Source organism: Spea bombifrons, chromosome 5, assembly GCF_027358695.1.
Source record: "Spea bombifrons isolate aSpeBom1 chromosome 5, aSpeBom1.2.pri, whole genome shotgun sequence".
Taxonomy (NCBI): Eukaryota; Metazoa; Chordata; class Amphibia; order Anura; family Pelobatidae; genus Spea; species Spea bombifrons.
In genome coordinates, this window is record NC_071091.1 from 67,677,863 (window position 1) to 67,692,343 (window position 14,481).

Consider the following 14,481-nt stretch of genomic DNA (forward strand, 5'->3'; position numbering starts at 1 on the left):
CCATGCATAGGTTTGTTTGGGACATCTTTGAAGCCAGTCAGTCAAAACCATATGAAACCATTTACCGTATTTGCCCGAATATAGGCCGTGCTTTCCCCCGCTTTAAGTCTTTAAAGTGGGTGTGCGGCCTATATTCGGGGTCTAGCGCCCGACGCCCGGGACATGCAGTTCCGGGGGCCGGGTTAGGATACAGATCCCGCAGCGGTGCAGGGGACCTGTATCCTACTCTGATACGCTCAGGCAGCCTCCCCTGCCAGCACTTCCCACAGGGGGAATGCCGGCACGGGAGGTTGTCTAGGCGCATTACGCAGATGTTCACCGGCAGCGGCGATGCGCGTGTAAACAACCTCCGCTGCCGGCACGTCCGCACGATGTGCTTTAACAATCTCTCAATGGGAATTCCCACGAGGGGAGTCCCGGCAAGGGAGATTGTTAAAGCACATCGTGCAGACATGCCGACAGCTGAGGTTGTTTACGCACATCGCCGCAGCCAGTGAACGTCTGCACAATGCTTTTTACCTCTGCCCCCAAGACTTACCAGAGCAGACCCCCGGGTGTCTGATTCAGGGGTACAAAAGAAGACTTCCATCATTTTGGCTGAGAACCAGATTACGATCCAAAACTGGAGCCTAGATAGGTTGCCTGGATAAATCTCTTTCTTTAGTAAAGTATGTTCCGCCAACTTCCAATCTAGGTCTGACAGGTGGCGCTTCAGAGAGGTAGGACATAGTCTACTTAAGAAGCCTTTCTGGAAATCCAGATGATCTGGAACTGAAGGACAAAGTGGAAGAAAAACATTTCCATACCACCCAGATGACAAGGGTATTTACCCTAGTTGATAGAGGCCCTTATGAAATAAAACAGACATCAACATCAATCTATAATATTGGGGAAATCCAGTTCTGCTCCACTGCGTGTACCTACGATGCACCAATGTTTGCCTGCCCAGGCCCAGTGCTGCTGCACCTCTTTGACTGTCTTAACTCTGGGGGACCCTTTTTTTAAATTTCTATAATGAAAGGTGAGTCCAGAAGGTGTCAGGGACCTCCTCCTTTTTGAACATCCCCCAAATGCCTTTCCAAACAAAAAAAAAAAAGCCCTGAACACAAAAACAAAACGAAAATTTTGGCCGAAGCAATTTTGGTCGTCATGCACATGTCTAGCATCTACCTTCATGCCATATTTTATTTAATTGATAAATATGCAATTTTTTTTTAAACTGTTTCGTACCGCAGTTTAAAAAAAAAAAAAAAAAAAGTGCACACAAAACATCTACAAAGAATAAAAATAATTGTTTATGGAAGCTTTATTTTTATATAAAGAAATTCAGAATAGTTAACACATAAATTAGGTTTACTATTATCCAGGAGATATTTGATATCTCAGACCTATATACTTGTTTTTGTATAATAAAACTAAACAGCTTACTGGATTTGAGCAAAAGTGTTTTCTATAGATCCCATTTAAGTACAAGAACAGATACAAAAGTTTGGCATACTCAATTCAAATGAGAAAGAAAAATACATGAAATGTAAGCCATCAATAATACACTTGAAATGGGAGTTATAACAGGTCCCTTGCCATTGCAGGATGTGCTATAATAAGCTGGCAGTAGCAAACACCAGGTGTACATTGCCCAACCTCGCCCTTGAAAATGATAATTTTTTTTTATTATTTTTTTTAAGGCTTCCTGTGTGCCCTAAAAGGTTGCGCATCCATTTTCTGCGTGTTGGCCGCCCTATAATATACTGTAGAGAGAATTAAGAGTCACAGGAAATGAATCCTCTAACACCCAGCACGATAGCACAGTATACCGCACGCTGTCCACTAAACAAGTATATAAAAGCGAGATACAAAAATTCCATGATTAGCTTTCTATGGCGTAAGCTAGCCAATGTATAGTCAAGAAGTTATTTTGATGTAATTTGCCCTGGTTATGTCTATGGAAACAGAATGGAGTCTATGAAACAGGTCTCGAAATACCAGACCCTTTTCTATTTGTCGTTTTGTCTTGTAGAAGAAGCATGCCTGGGTCGGTCCCTCACAGGGTCGTGTCCTGTACTACATTTCTGTACAGCCGTCACACTTCTCTTCGTACTTCATGGGTTCACTAAACTATGCAGCAATAATCAGAAAAGCTAATTTTGCATTATAAAGGCTCAAGAATTTGTCGTACAAGAAGAATTCAGTTATTGAGGATTCTTGAATGTCATGTCAGCGATTCGACTAGACATTACGCAAGTCCAATACCACGAAGAGTCTGCCTCCTTGTGCTACAGGGTGAAGCTGGCGAGTACATTTCCCACGCTCCTGATATGTATGTGATATACAAACCTGCACATTTTTAATGTTATTTAAATTGTACAATAGTAGTTCTAGACGAATTGTATCATCGACTTCTCTCTGAAATTTTACTTTTTGCTGGTCATGTGATGCCCAGATCAGGGCAAATACATTTCACTTTTTCTATATATATACACACGAGAGCGTGTGTTCACACGGACAGTTTGGTAAATGGAACAGTTTTATAGTATGTGCATGAAACCATTCTCAAAATACATACAGCCTTATTCCAAAGCAAACAACGGAAATAAAGCCTCATTGGGGTGGAGCATTTAGGGGTGTATTCACGAAAGGGAGTGTTGCGGCTTTTAACAGTCTCCCTTCACTACTCGCTATGAACAATAACTAACAAGCTTCTCCAAGATGAAGGTCTGAGCCAGCCCTGTATATTGTGAGGACACTGAAGAAATCCAATTTAAATATACATCAGACAGGGCTTGCCCAGTTCTTACTGCAGCAGAAGCTCACTGGGGCTGACTTTTCTTGATCTATAGCAAAGTGATGGAGGGGATACATAACTCTCGCTTTAGTATATAAACCCATAACACTTCAGTTTGTATGGATCTGAAAGTAATTAGAAACATAGATGTTGCCCTCTATCTACAGCAAAAAAGTTGTGGCACAAGTTATAGGCCAAGAGGGCAGAGACAGTACAACTCAGATTAAATTTAGCAACTCAATGGGAAAACAAAACCACACATAAAAAAAAAAAAAGTGTTGGCAGCATATCTACACCCCCTCTTTTCTTGGCTGTAAGTAAAGACTATTGAGGCACATGTGGGTCTGGTTTAATATATGAAGACTAGCACCTAGACCAGGGGTGCCCAACCTGCGGCCCTCCAGCTGCTGCAGGACTACATTTCCCATAATGCTCTTTCAGCTAGGGGGCTGGCTGAGGAGTATGGAAGATGTAATCCTGCAGCAGCCCCTGACCTAGACCAACAGATATGAGCCAGCCAAGCTAGATGCAACAAAGTTACAATTTAGAACAGGCAGACCTCCAGCCTGGATATACCATGGAAAGAATACCTTACTAACCCCACTCAGATGTGCTGTGTTTATCCATTAGTAAACTTACATAAGATAAGTGTCACAAGATATCATCTGCAATTTTAACATTTCAGAGTGGTCCTCAAATACATAGATCAAAAAGGCTAGTTCTATCTGGTAATGTCAACATGCAGTATTTTCAACATACGATAAATAAACGCAAGACAAATGTTACATGAGCATTTAAAAAAACTCATATTTCTACGGGGGGGAAAAAAGGAGTTTTAACAGCATGCCGACAATCCTTTTATACAAAAGTGACTAAGATCATGATCAAGTAATATTGACCTTAAAAAGCATACAGATTGTTGAGTAAGCTTCCAATAAAAGAAAGTTTTAAATTGTATGTTGTGATATCTAAATAAAAGGTATATACTCTGCCTTATGTCTTGGAGATGCTACATGGTCCTTTAAAGTGTATTGAGTTGTATAAAAAAAGAATTTGGTTTGTGTCCGATTTTGTACATTGTTGCATATTATTCACATAGCAATATACAGAGGGGTCCTGAGAGAACACATTACAAAGTCATTTTTGAGGTGTTATTCTGGGCAGATGTATGTCCTACTGGCCCAAGGTATCAGACTGAAAAAGGTTTGGATAGTAGTAAATCTTCCCAGTAGTGGTTGTCCCCCCAAAGATCTCAAAGAGCAAGGTGAAAATCAAGAGGTCACACAGGACACCTAGAACAGCATCCAAGTAATCTGTAGGCCTTAACCCCCCACTAGGATCAGTGACTCCAACATACATAGGATTCACGGACAGCCACATCAGCCAAGAGAAATGGCGTCCATAAATTAAGTCGATAAGGTTACATAAGCTTCCAGAGGTCTCTCTTCAGATGAAAATCATCCATCCTGAGACCCCAAGGTCACAAAAACACAATGCACGGCAGAAATCAGCACTTTGTTTTTGACAATGTCAATGCGGAAAATAAAAAAATTCAATGCTCTTCAAAAGTTCTGAAACACACTGGACAGATCAAACGTATAAACTTTTTGGCCGACAAGACCCATTATGTCAGGCAAAAAAGCAAATCATTGCATTGAACATAAAAACTCATACCAACAGACAAGTACGGTGGGGGCAGTTTTAGGACATAGGAAGAACAGCCAGCTAGTCAACATCAGGACTACATGGGGGGGGGGTATTATTTTTTTTACATATGTTTCTTTAGCAAATATAAAAAATGGTTAATTCATCACACAGGTTCCTTACATCAAATTTTTTATTTACATCTAGTGATCTCCGGTGCCAAAAATATGCAACAATGGCAAAAATCAGACTTTCCTATAACTGTAGGTGGTTTTTATGCTCTTTTGATTGTTCACCTTGTAAACCTCTCTACATTTCAGATGTGTATTTTGGGGACAAAAAAAGTAATGTCCTTGGACTGACATTTAGAGTCTGCATCTGAGAATAGCAATAGAGAGTTTGATAAAAATAAACCACCACATTGCCAATGCTGGAAAGTGTACATTGAAAAGAGTCTGCTTAATCTATAACATTTAAAATCCACATGATAACCACTTTTTTCTGGATTCATTGAAATATTTATCTTTACAAAATAATCCCTTAAATCAAAAGCCTTCTGACCTACCAGCTTTAAGATGATAAAAGAAGACATACACACACAAGATACAATGACCAAAGACAGGAAATATAGGGTTAAAACTCACTACATCCCAACATAGATAAAACACCATTGAAACAACTGTAAAAAGAACAGCGTTTAATTAAGCAATATACATAAGCATTAAACACAAAAAAACAAGTAAATTTACTTAAAAAAACAAACAAAAAAAACAAGAATTCTTTGTACCCAAAGTGATAAAAACCTATACACATTTTGCTGGTGCCAGTTTCTCAGAACTTGTGATCCATAGGAGCATATGCCAAGAGTCCATGTGTTTCCACTACAGAACTTATGAGATCAACTAGAAGAGGAAAAGAAAAACAATAGAAAGAATAATGGATTAGTACTATCAAGGTTCAACAGTAACAGGGCTGCAAAAATGCTGCATCTTACAAATATATTTACTAAACTAAACCGTTTACAAATTAAAATGCGTAAGGAAAGCCCACCTCACACGTACACCACAGAAAGGTACAGTTCTGCGTGATTATTTCTCTTATCTTATTGCTGCCTCATTGTTAGGTTGCTGCAGTGTTAATTAAGGATGGGGGGACTAGAAATATAAGCCACAGGTCTCAGCCTCCATGATGATTACATTGACACTTAATATCTACTAAACAATTACACTGGAGGCAAAAAAAACTGTGGTGGTGGACAAAAACACGGGAGGTAAATGCTCTTAAAAGAATGTCCTTAACCCCTTAATGACAAAGCCCGTACATGTACGGGCTCAAAATGCATTGTTTTCAATAGGTTTAGGGACCGCCCATTGTCCTTAAGGGGTTAAAATGCAATGCAAGCCCAATAAAAAAACAAAAAAAAACCTGCAACACTCTTTTTACATCTAAATCATTAGAACATTTTAAAGAGTAGCTCCGTTTATGAAGTTCCTATCTACACTACTGGACAAAAAAGATTTGTATATTATATCTCTGGAATAACGCACCTCTTTCACTGTGGCTTTGATGAATTTTTTCCTGGGAAATAAGTCAACATTGGGATAGCTTTCATTAACCTGAGGAAGAGAAAAAAAAAGCCTTTAATTTGTTGTTCAGTATTGAAGACAGACCAACTCGACTGGTAAACAGAATAATGTATGGAAAAGAGACATGGTTTAGCAGACAAAGAAATACTGTGCAGAAGGGGAGGTGATTGACCAGATCTATAATAATAGATTTAAATAATTTAAAAACAACATGTTTATAAGCAACGATTCCGCTAATTTATTGAGAGTCTACTGTTTTAAGCGTCAGGCAGCTAGTACCTTTTTGCAGATCTGTTTCATGGTGACTTCCTCGAGATTCGCATCAGCCAAGAGCTTCTTCACCGTTTCTCTCAATTCATCATCAGTAGGTGGCTTTTTCAGCTTCTTGATTAAAGGTTCATCATCAGAGCTGTCATCAGATTCACTCTCTGATTGTACAACCTTTTCTGAAAGAAAAGAAAAAAAAGGTTTAATGACAAGTTTAAGTCACTGGGAAATGTATTTTTACAGTACACCTACCTTTACAGTTCTTCACTTTGACAATTCATATCTTCCTTTGGTTACGAATATCACCTATACGCAGATGACCCTAATCTACATCTCCTTGCCTGACCTTTCCCTCCCTCTTCTAACTCGCCTCACCGACTTTCTAGAATCGCATAATGGATAGCGTCACATTACCTGAAGCTCACCATCTCCAAGAGTGACTTTATGGTAATCCTGCCATCTGCAATCCCAGACATCGCGATCACTGTCGACAACTCCGCTATCCAACCGACAGACCAAGTTCGCTGCCCTGGTGTCACACTTGACTCTACTCATTCCTTCACCAAATCCTGCTGCCTTCACGTGAAAAAAGATCACCCGAACCTGGCCACTCACGCAACAACCAAAGTACTAATCCACTCTCTTGTGAGATCCTGGATTATTGCAACTCCCTACTAACCGGTCCCACCTTTCGCTTCTTCAATCCGTCCTCAACAATAGCTAGATTACTCCTTCTCAGTCAAACGTTCCTCATCTGCTGCTCCTCTTTGCCAATCACTTCATTGGCTCCCCATACCCTTCAGAGTCAAATTCAAACTCCTGACCTCTTCTGCTTTTGTACCAGTTTGCTATTGTTATTTTAAATTCATCCTACCGATTGATTGTAAAGCACTACGGTATCTGCTGGCTATAGAGATGTGATGCAATATGAACCAACTCTTCAACCACTCAACAAAGAAGGAACTGTACTACACTTGAGTGCTTTCACAGGAAGCACAAATACCTAAGCAGTCAAACAATAGTCAGGACATTTTGCCTACTTTGAAAACAACATGGCTGCTCCACATCTCACCGATGTTTTGGTTTTAAAATTCCTGCACACAAGGAGATCTCGGGCTGCCGCTCAGCATTCCTCATTCCAACTATGCATATTACTAGGTGTACAATAATGAAGGTAAAGCAATGATTTGGTTTTACCTTTTTTGGTACTGCTGGGGCTCTTTTTGTTGGTAGTACTGCTGTCTGCTTTTTTGACATTTGAAGACTTAGCTGCTTTTTTGCTTTTAGGAGTTGATTTTGGCTTGGCCTTTTCTTTCTTGGGAGTTTTCTTCGGTGGCTGTAAAACCAAATTTACAGAAGCCTGTACTACGTAGATATGCAATATGCCACACGTGGCAATTTTAGGCATGTGATACATTTTTTTTATTATTTATTTATTTATTTTACACATGAGCTGGCAGGCTACTTCTACTTGTGTTAGATAGTTAGAATTTTGAATCATAACATGTATGGAACTTCTGCATGTAGTAGTGGAGTGGTTAATCTATACCTCTTCTTCCTCATCACTTTCTTTTTCTTCCTCTGAAGAGTCCTCTTTGTCTTTCTTTTCATCTTCACTGCTTGACTCATCAGTTAGGATCACATTAGACTTACTGTTCCTGGATTTCCGAGCGGACCCTGAACTGCTTCTCTCTTTTTTGCCACTTTTTTGAGGCTTTGCTTTAGATTTTGGTAAAGACTGTACAGGATAATAAAGGAAGGGAAAACACATGTGATACATGCAACACCAACAAAAAAAGGCATCTTTCCCCTACAGTTAACAGATCTAAATATATATTATAAATAAAAATAAATACTCATGCTGTGTGTGCCATATGATTTTTTTTATTTGTTTTTTAAACTTCTCCCTCACCTATTCATTTGTTCATTGTTGTTGACTATATCCAAAACAATTACACTGACCATGCAAAAACTATAAGTTGTTTTAAGTAATTTAAAATTCAGTTAAGCACATGCAACAAGTGCTCATTCTTTGTGCACTCTTGTCAATTAGTGCACTTTAGAGATATTTGGTTTATTAAACAAATATGAAAATCGGTGGTGTTAACACACTATAATGTATATAAAATTTCATATACATACACATAGTATCTGATTCCTAGGATTTGTCCAGCACTCACAAATAAATGTACAAGTTTACCACATACCCAGAACATACACTATATGGACAAAGGTATTGGAACACCTGACAGCAACAGGCACTTTGATGACATCGCATTCTAAATGCATAGACATTAATAAGTAGTTGGTCCTCCTCCCTTTGCAGCTAGAACAGCTTCCACTCTTCTGGGGAGGGTTTCCACAAGATTTTGGAGTGTTTGTGGAAATATGTGGCCATTCTTCCAGCAGAGCATTTCTGAGGTCAGGCACTGATTTTGGACAAGAAGGCCTGACTTGCAATCTCTGTTCCGATTCATCCCAAAGGTGTTCGATGGGTTGGGGTCAGGGCTCTGTGCATGCCAGTCAAGTTCTTCCACACCAAACTCATCTTCAAATGTCATAGAAATATATTTTGGACAATACCATGCTTTCAACTTTGTGGGAACAGTTTGGGGAAGGCCCTTTTCTATTCAAGCAGTATTGTCCCCTAGTCCATAAATACATGGTTAGATGAGTTTGATGAGGAAGAAATTGACTGGCCCGCACAGAGCCCTGATCTCAATCTCATCACACACCTTTGGGATAAACCTTGTCCAACATCAGTGCCTGACTTCAAAACTGCTCTACTGAACGAAAATCTAGTGGAAAATCCCTCCCAGAAGAGTGGAAGCTGTTATAGCTGCAAAAGGGAGACCAACTACAAAATTAATGGCTATATTTAGAATGCAAAGACTTAAAAGCCCCTGTTGGCGTAATGGTCAGGTGCCCCAATACTTTTGTCCATATAGTGTTCAATGGTCTATAACATTCATCCTAAATAACCTCACCTTTCCTGTAGACTTTGGTTCCATAAGGAAGTTCATAATTTTAGATATCAACTCACTGTTGACACCAGACTTTTCCAGGTCAAGAACGCCACAAATATTCTTCAACTCACTCTTTTTAAACCTACAACAAAGTGTTTGTCGAGTCAGAAAGACTATAACTAAAAATGAGAATCAATACTTTTACAACGTTTTATTAACATTAACCCACTGGATTGTAGCATCATATTCACAATTAGCCCTTGGAAACGTTGTACATTCTGCTTGAGACGATATCAGTACAAAAAAACGGGACTTACTTTTTAAGCATATCTTCCTTTTTCTTGTACTGTTCACTTCCTTTCTCAAATGGAAATCCATTAAATTGGCCAATATTCTTCTTCACTAAATTTACCTAACATGAGACAATTACATTAATCAGCAAGAAGTAACTGCCAGCATTTTAACACTCTGGGTTCATCCTGATTTATACTCAAGAATTGTAAAGCCCCCCTGGTGGCTTAACGAACACAGCAGCAGTCTACATATAGCACTTAGCGTTTAATTGCCGATTCCAGCATCTTGGAAGAATCCGCTTTGTTTTGAAGAGAGGATGATTTAGGCACCAGCCAAATTAATCAGTGTATATAACAAGCCTGATAATCTTACAAGAAAGTTGTCCTTACCGTGCCTAGTCTGTTAAACAGTAGTCTGTGTAATGGACGCAATTCCTCGCATTTCTTTTTTCTCAAGAAGTACTGGACGCGTTCAATGTCATACAGCTTCTGTCCTTTTCCTTAAAAAGGTAAGAGGATATCTTAACCAAAAACCATCTAAAAAAATCAGGTGGCATGAAGGGGCTGTCATTAAATGGCAAGTGTCTCACGCACACGTGTAAAAATAAATAAGAAAAACCATACAAAAAGTTTAGTATGGGTGGCCTTATAAACCATGGTCGGAGTTCCCCTTTAATATAATGAAGTTTTCTATTAGGTTTGGTTTTTAAGACCCCCAACCTGCCTGCCAGGATGTTATATTCCCAGGCAGGGAGGGCCATACATATACACACTATATGTATAAATACAAATACATACAAACATAGATGTGTAGACATTTACCTTCTGTTAAGACTGGTTCCTTTTTAATTACTGTCATCTCCAAACTCAACCTTTCCACCTTCTTCTTCTCTCTCTTACCCTCTACAATAAGGGACTTTTCTGGAATAAAAAACAGACATGGCAATTTTTAAAATAAGTTTTAATATATAACTGAGTTTTTTCCCCCATGTATTTCTTAAATTGCAAGGTTACTAAAATTATTTAGGATCTCCTTAACCAACCCATATAACAGGATGGCACATAAGTAGCGCAGCCTCCATAACATGCGGTAAGGAGGCGGTCGCAGCACCAGACATGAATATGTTGCTGCTTACACTCAGAAGCTCCCACACAAGAGTTTAAGAGAAATGCAACCTGGTTTAAAATAAAATTAAACATGTTAAAGTTAAAGGAAAACTCCACTAGTAGTCCATGCCCCCTCAAACACTTGCCATGCCATCGCTTGATTGGTCTGGTGTTATCTCCTGCACAGCTTTTTGGTATGAAAGGGGCAAGGGGGTCACCATAAAAATTTAAATTAACCATCATTTGCATTAAAGTACACATGATAGCTGAAGTAACTCTTAAATGATGAGGATGCAGGTAAAAATCCCTGTATTCATAAGCAAATAACTGCAAGGGTGGCTCAAGAGCCTGGCCTTGGGAGGGGCACTCACACCGATGCAAACACAAACTCAGACATTCAACACTAGCACGCACACTCACCCAGAGGTAGAGACAAGCAAAACCAGACCTTCAACACTAGCACGCACACTCACACTCACCCAGAGGCAGAGACAAGCAAAACCAGACCTTCAACACTAGCATGCACACTCACCCAGAAGCACGCAACTCGCTTACCCTGTCTTCAGCTTGTCTTTATCCCTACTCATGAACATGCGGTCATCTTTTTTGGGGGCAGACAAGGGGCTTCCGAAAATCTTTAATTTTAACACATATTGGACTACTAAAAAACAATTGTGTTTAAATGTAAATCAAGGTGAAAAATGTGGTCCAATAACCCTTTTGGCGCAAACCTGGTGCTCTGACAAAGGTATTTTTATAGTTAGTGTAATACGATAAAAGGGCTTTTATGAGAATTTATTTTTTTCCTTTAAATATCATTTATATCCCCAAAACACAAGTATACATGTTGCTATGGTAACCAGGAGGAAAGGGATGTTCCACCATGTTGCATATGGAAGGCGATATCTGGATAATTGTTATAAATGAATTTACTAGACTTTGGCAGGTGATTTATGAAGCTCTACTATCTGTAGAAATTAGTGCAGGAACCACGGGATATTGTAAGTTGCTACTTACTTTTGTCATATGTTGTGATAAGGTTGCTGCGCCATTGGTGTCCATTTATATTTTATAAGATTAAAAAAAGATTTCATTTTATCTGATGTGCCTTCACTCCATGAGCTGTTTGTGAGCGTATAAAGAAACATAATATTGGGTGTTTTTATTTTTTGGTCTTACACTAAGTTTTTTATGCACCCCTACTTGTATATGACATATAATACATACTGGAGTCTATTTAGCATGGAAGGCAAAATGCAAAAGAGTGCATGCATCTATTCCTTAGTTATTGGTGTTTGTGCTTACAAAATATTTAAACATACATTCTCAAAAACATACCCTTTTTCTCATCCTCATCATCCTCTTCTTCTTCCTCCTCCTCCTCTTCGTCATCTTCATCATCATTTGCCTCTTCCTGCTCATTATTTCCATTTGCAGTGTCCTCAGCTACTTTTTCTTCTGCTTGCTGCTCAACTGTTTCAGACTCTTTTGTGACGGCATCAGATACGGCGTCAGAAGACATGTTTCTTATCTGCACAAAACATACGGAGCATAATGACACTGCACATAAATAACATTTTGTTGCATAGCTTGCATAACTAGAATGGAAATTAAAATAGAGAGATACAAAACTGCTAAGTATATAACGCACACAGACGCCTGAAAGGGGGAAATGTTTGAATGAGCAAGACCATTACATATTGCAGATACATTAAATTTAATATAAATATCTTAATATTTAAAATAGGAATTTTAATTTGGGAAGACAAGTCATCAGCTTTTGTTTCTTCATATATTCATCCGCTGCCATCATGCTGCGGAAGAAAGCAAACCGATTCACCAATTTACTAGAGCGAGACGGGGGAAGTATGTTTTGGGGATCGCTTACTTTCATAAGCTTAGGTTTTGCTTTGTGGTTTAATTTCTTCAAGAACCTACCTATTGCTTTTCGCGATGCCTTGGTAGTCAGGCCACCTTAAAGAAGGAGTTAGTTAGAATAGGGGTGGAAAAAATCTCATTGTGACCGGCTTTACGGATCTAAATGAATTGTCATTCCTCAAAATTCTAAACAACAACACTGATAGTAGAGTTTTATTTTTAAGGGTCACCTAGAGGCAACTTAAGACTCAGGAAGATCTGTCACTTGTTCTGAAGCAGTTCTGTCAACATCAGGAGCTCCGTTTCTGTTCCCCTAATGTGCAAACTTGCAAAACTAACGGCGCGTTACTTAAGCACAAAAACGGAAGCGTCTAACGTGAATTTACTGATATTGCCAACTCGCTGGCAGATATTCCACAGAAATAAAATCCAGCCTTATCGTTTTCCTACCGCGGAAAAGGATACAGAGTTACAAAACGCACAAGATAATTTGTTTTGATGGGTGCTTTGTTACTATGTAACTATGTAATGTCCATACATTGATACAAAAGACGTATAGTAATATATACACAAGCCTTTAAAATATCAACATTGCAAAAGCACATCGCCTTCCCTCTGTCAAAATGAATGTGTGGATACTAGAGAAGTTAGGAATTGCTATATAAATAACTGTGGTAATTATGATAATGATTCCCTAGCGAAATGTCTACTCCTGGACAGCAAGGCTGTTATTCAGTGGCACCTGATGCAAACGTATTTAGTCAGTAGTTATATAAAGCCATAGGCGAGCAGATTATCCTCGCATAGTACTCCATTTAACATCCGCCTACTACTTGCCTTCCATGTTTAGGAAGTTATATGGGGGCTGTTCTAAAGTCACACTGAGCCGTTCTGTTTACCACAAACAGTGTGCAGCCGCCTAAAAATATAACAGTTTATATAATGTACAACTAGAAATTGCACTTTCATAAATTGGGGAAACAGTGCAAGCCTGTTCACAGGTACAAAGACTTCATTATAACCAAGAATTACTGTAACTAATACACAGAAAGTTATTTTACTGACTCGCTCCCAGTACCACACTTATCATAAATCAAACCTACCCGCTACTATATAATCCTCACACAATTACCGCCCAAACCGAATTCCTGAGGCACCTGTCGCACAAATAGTTAAGCGGCAGCAGCAGCCAGGCGCGGGTTAATGCTGTCACTTAAATACCGCCCCCCAGTCGCTGTGCTGGAAGTTTCCAGCGGAGGGTGTCACACGTTATCTGATGCACTATACAAGAATCGTGGCGGGATCCCCGCGCCTTACGTCAACAGCGACCGCATTCTGTATGGCCCCTCCATGTACCACACGAGCAATAAATACACATGAGAGGCTAGCCAGGCGACAAAAGGGGTCTCTATACAGAGGGGTCTCTGTATATGTCAGACGGCAATAACAGAGACAGACACTCACCCTTATCCTCGGCCCAAACTGATGGCGCGCTGACAGCGGAGAGATGAGGCCTGGCACACGGCGGGGGTATCGGTCCTTATTATTGGGGGAGGGGGGGTAGTTAAAATTAAAAAATAAATAAATAAAAATAATAATATCCGGGACGTCTCGCTAATCCGTGCGATGTTTTATTTAAAATGGCGGTTCTAGGGTAAAGCGGGAAAACAACGACCAACCACAGGGGCAGAGGAGGAGCTGTAACCGGAGAAAGGAGGGACAATGACGGCAGAGGAAGACAGGGAGGGGGAAAGGGACAGATAATGGCCAGCGGCGTAATGTGCCCCGGAAGATGGTGGCTTTATTACAGCCGTCGGTATAGCGCTCTTCACCTGCCGGTATCGCTCATAAGTGGACAGCTGAGACGGGGTTGTTATTAATCCCTTATAGTGCATCAGGAAGATGGGGGTAGTAACGAGCTCTGGGTATCCCTCTGGTCTGGGTGTTTTATCTATTCA

The 14,481-nt window shown here is 39.7% G+C and overlaps 1 protein-coding gene across 2 annotated transcripts; it reads right to left on the reverse strand.

The window, feature by feature from the left end:
* Positions 1–5,181: 5,181 nt before the first annotated feature.
* Positions 5,182–14,103, reverse strand: DEK (DEK proto-oncogene). Of its 2 annotated transcripts, none has more exons than XM_053467047.1 (11): positions 13,988–14,103; positions 11,984–12,176; positions 10,361–10,459; positions 9,929–10,038; positions 9,563–9,657; positions 9,267–9,387; positions 7,829–8,017; positions 7,477–7,615; positions 6,292–6,458; positions 5,974–6,042; positions 5,182–5,328 (listed from the first exon to the last, which is right to left on the reverse strand). In XM_053467047.1, exons 2-11 carry the CDS (start codon positions 12,165–12,167, stop codon positions 5,317–5,319), a joined length of 1,185 nt encoding a protein of 394 aa, XP_053323022.1. In that variant the 5' UTR covers positions 12,168–12,176; positions 13,988–14,103; the 3' UTR covers positions 5,182–5,316. The 2 variants fall into 2 exon arrangements, with proteins under 2 accessions (XP_053323022.1, XP_053323023.1); XM_053467048.1 differs by lacking the exon at positions 13,988–14,103 and adding an exon at positions 13,627–13,725.
* Positions 14,104–14,481: the final 378 nt, after the last annotated feature.

Bases quoted from the DNA above. Each gene is read 5' to 3' on its own strand.
- DEK (XM_053467047.1), bottom strand. From the start codon at position 12,167: ATGTCTTCTGACGCCGTATCTGATGCCGTCACAAAAGAGTCTGAAACA. The intron at 10,039-10,360 runs GTAAATGTCTAC...TACCTTTTTAAG, and splicing joins GGAACCAGTCTTAACAGAAG to GAAAAGGACAGAAGCTGTAT. The intron at 6,043-6,291 runs GTACTAGCTGCC...TCTCTTCCTCAG, and splicing joins TGAAACAGATCTGCAAAAAG to GTTAATGAAAGCTATCCCAA.